Raw genomic sequence first — 1,689 nt, forward strand, 5'->3', positions numbered from 1 at the left:
AATATCCTCTAACAAGGAACGAGATATAAATACATCGAGAAACATATGATAATTAACTTGGGAAAACTAAGTGGAATCACCCAAGTTTAAAATCCATTAAATGGACAACCAGTACAACATAAATCCCATCAAAAGCGATTACACTCCCTCCCTCAACGGTTCAACAGCCAAACGACCAATGTGTGTGCCTCCCTGTTTATCCTCAAGGACAACTTGTCTCCTCTCTTCAGCCTTCTCTGTCTGGCATACTCATACCATCCAACCCCTATGTACGCATTCTCCTCTGTATTTCTCGGCCTGCATCGTAGCTCTGCTTGGTACACAATCCCCATATCTGCATCGAAAATATCTATTTGCGTGGGAAAGGCAGTTAAGAACCTGCAAACTTCCCGCGGAAACACCTGAACAAAAAGTAAATTCGTCACATCATCATTAAGTATCCGGGAAGTTGTTTTGTTACTCATTATTGTGCAAAGTAACTCTTACAAGTACATTACGCCGAGCATTTCGACCTGATGCAATTGTTTTTGTCCACGAAATTGTATCGTCTCCGTCGGAAAAACTCAAATTTGAATCCATGCTTCCAGAACTACACAACAGTTACGATAATCAATGACAACCTTTTCAAATTTTACACATCATGGATTACTATGAGGAAACAATTTCAACACATCCGCATGGGCATTTATGCTGATCATACAAGGGAAATAACAATCGGCAATTAACTAATTCATACACATATCAACCTTATCACTGCACACGAAAATAAATGAGAGACGCAAAACATTTATAATCGTATGAATTTTGTAAATACAATTCCTTCAGCAATCTGTCAGTTGCAGTATATCACTTTCTCACAATTCATCAATTGCACCATATCGTGAGCAACTTAGAAAATTTCTAAATGGCATAACATTCTAAACTTCATAGCGTCTGTGATGATTTTCAGAACAGTGAAATTCTTCCCCACATATAGTTCAATTTATCGAAGCTATGAGTCATTGAACATTAGGTCAAAAAACAATTTTCAATTCCTAATAATCTGAATAACTTACCTGAACTCGGACGAATCATCTGAAGGTGGCTCCACAAAGGCTTCCATTGAAAGATCGTCAAACAACTTCTAAGGGAATGGCTAACAAATAGCTATTTGCAACTGCTATCATGAAGAAACTTCTAACGGAATCATCGTTTGCAGCATCTACAATACCCCTTTTATAATTGAAAATAGACCTATCTTGATTTGGGCCATGTCAATTACCATCTTTTTCTATTTGGGCCCATTATCTTTTTTATTGGTGGACCATACTTTAAAAAATAAACCTATTTTACTAAATAGTAATTAATAAATTTCTTATGAAACAATGACTTTTTTAATATGTGTATTTTTCTAAGCTTTTTCTATTGCATTTAGGGTAAACTTCCTTACTGAGCATTTTTCGTATCGTTGATATTATACTACCCCACCAAAAAAATGCACCCGTGCGACAGCACGGGTCTCCGACTAGTTCTCTTTTAAAATGCATCATTGCCATCTATTTCATTGATATTTGAAATAAGAGGTATACTATCTATACACTAAAATCATACACTATATATGATACACCGTAGTTTTTAAATTTTTTTTTTGGTCTATGGCACAAGTCTCAAAGCATAAAAAATAAAAAAATAAATCAAACATGGTTTCAA

The 1,689-nt window shown here is 35.4% G+C and overlaps 1 protein-coding gene across 1 annotated transcript; it reads right to left on the reverse strand.

The window, feature by feature from the left end:
• Positions 1 to 1,251, reverse strand: LOC131612804 (uncharacterized). Its single transcript, XM_058884551.1, has 3 exons — positions 1,056 to 1,251; positions 487 to 589; positions 1 to 401 (listed from the first exon to the last, which is right to left on the reverse strand). The coding sequence occupies exons 1-3, from the start codon at positions 1,100 to 1,102 to the stop codon at positions 153 to 155; spliced, it is 399 nt and encodes a 132-aa protein (XP_058740534.1). The 5' UTR covers positions 1,103 to 1,251; the 3' UTR covers positions 1 to 152.
• Positions 1,252 to 1,689: the final 438 nt, after the last annotated feature.

The sequence above is a fragment of the Vicia villosa genome, linkage group LG6, assembly GCF_029867415.1.
Source record: "Vicia villosa cultivar HV-30 ecotype Madison, WI linkage group LG6, Vvil1.0, whole genome shotgun sequence".
In the NCBI taxonomy this organism is placed as follows: Eukaryota; Viridiplantae; Streptophyta; class Magnoliopsida; order Fabales; family Fabaceae; genus Vicia; species Vicia villosa.

Excerpts from the sequence above, each read along its gene's own strand:
- LOC131612804 (XM_058884551.1), bottom strand. The coding sequence starts at position 1,102 with ATGGAAGCCTTTGTGGAGCCACCTTCAGATGATTCGTCCGAGTTCAG. Across the intron at positions 590-1,055 it reads GATGATTCGTCCGAGTTCAG|TTCTGGAAGCATGGATTCAA; the intron begins GTAAGTTATTCA and ends ACTGTTGTGTAG. Across the intron at positions 402-486 it reads ATGCTCGGCGTAATGTACTT|GTGTTTCCGCGGGAAGTTTG; the intron begins GTAAGAGTTACT and ends CTTTTTGTTCAG.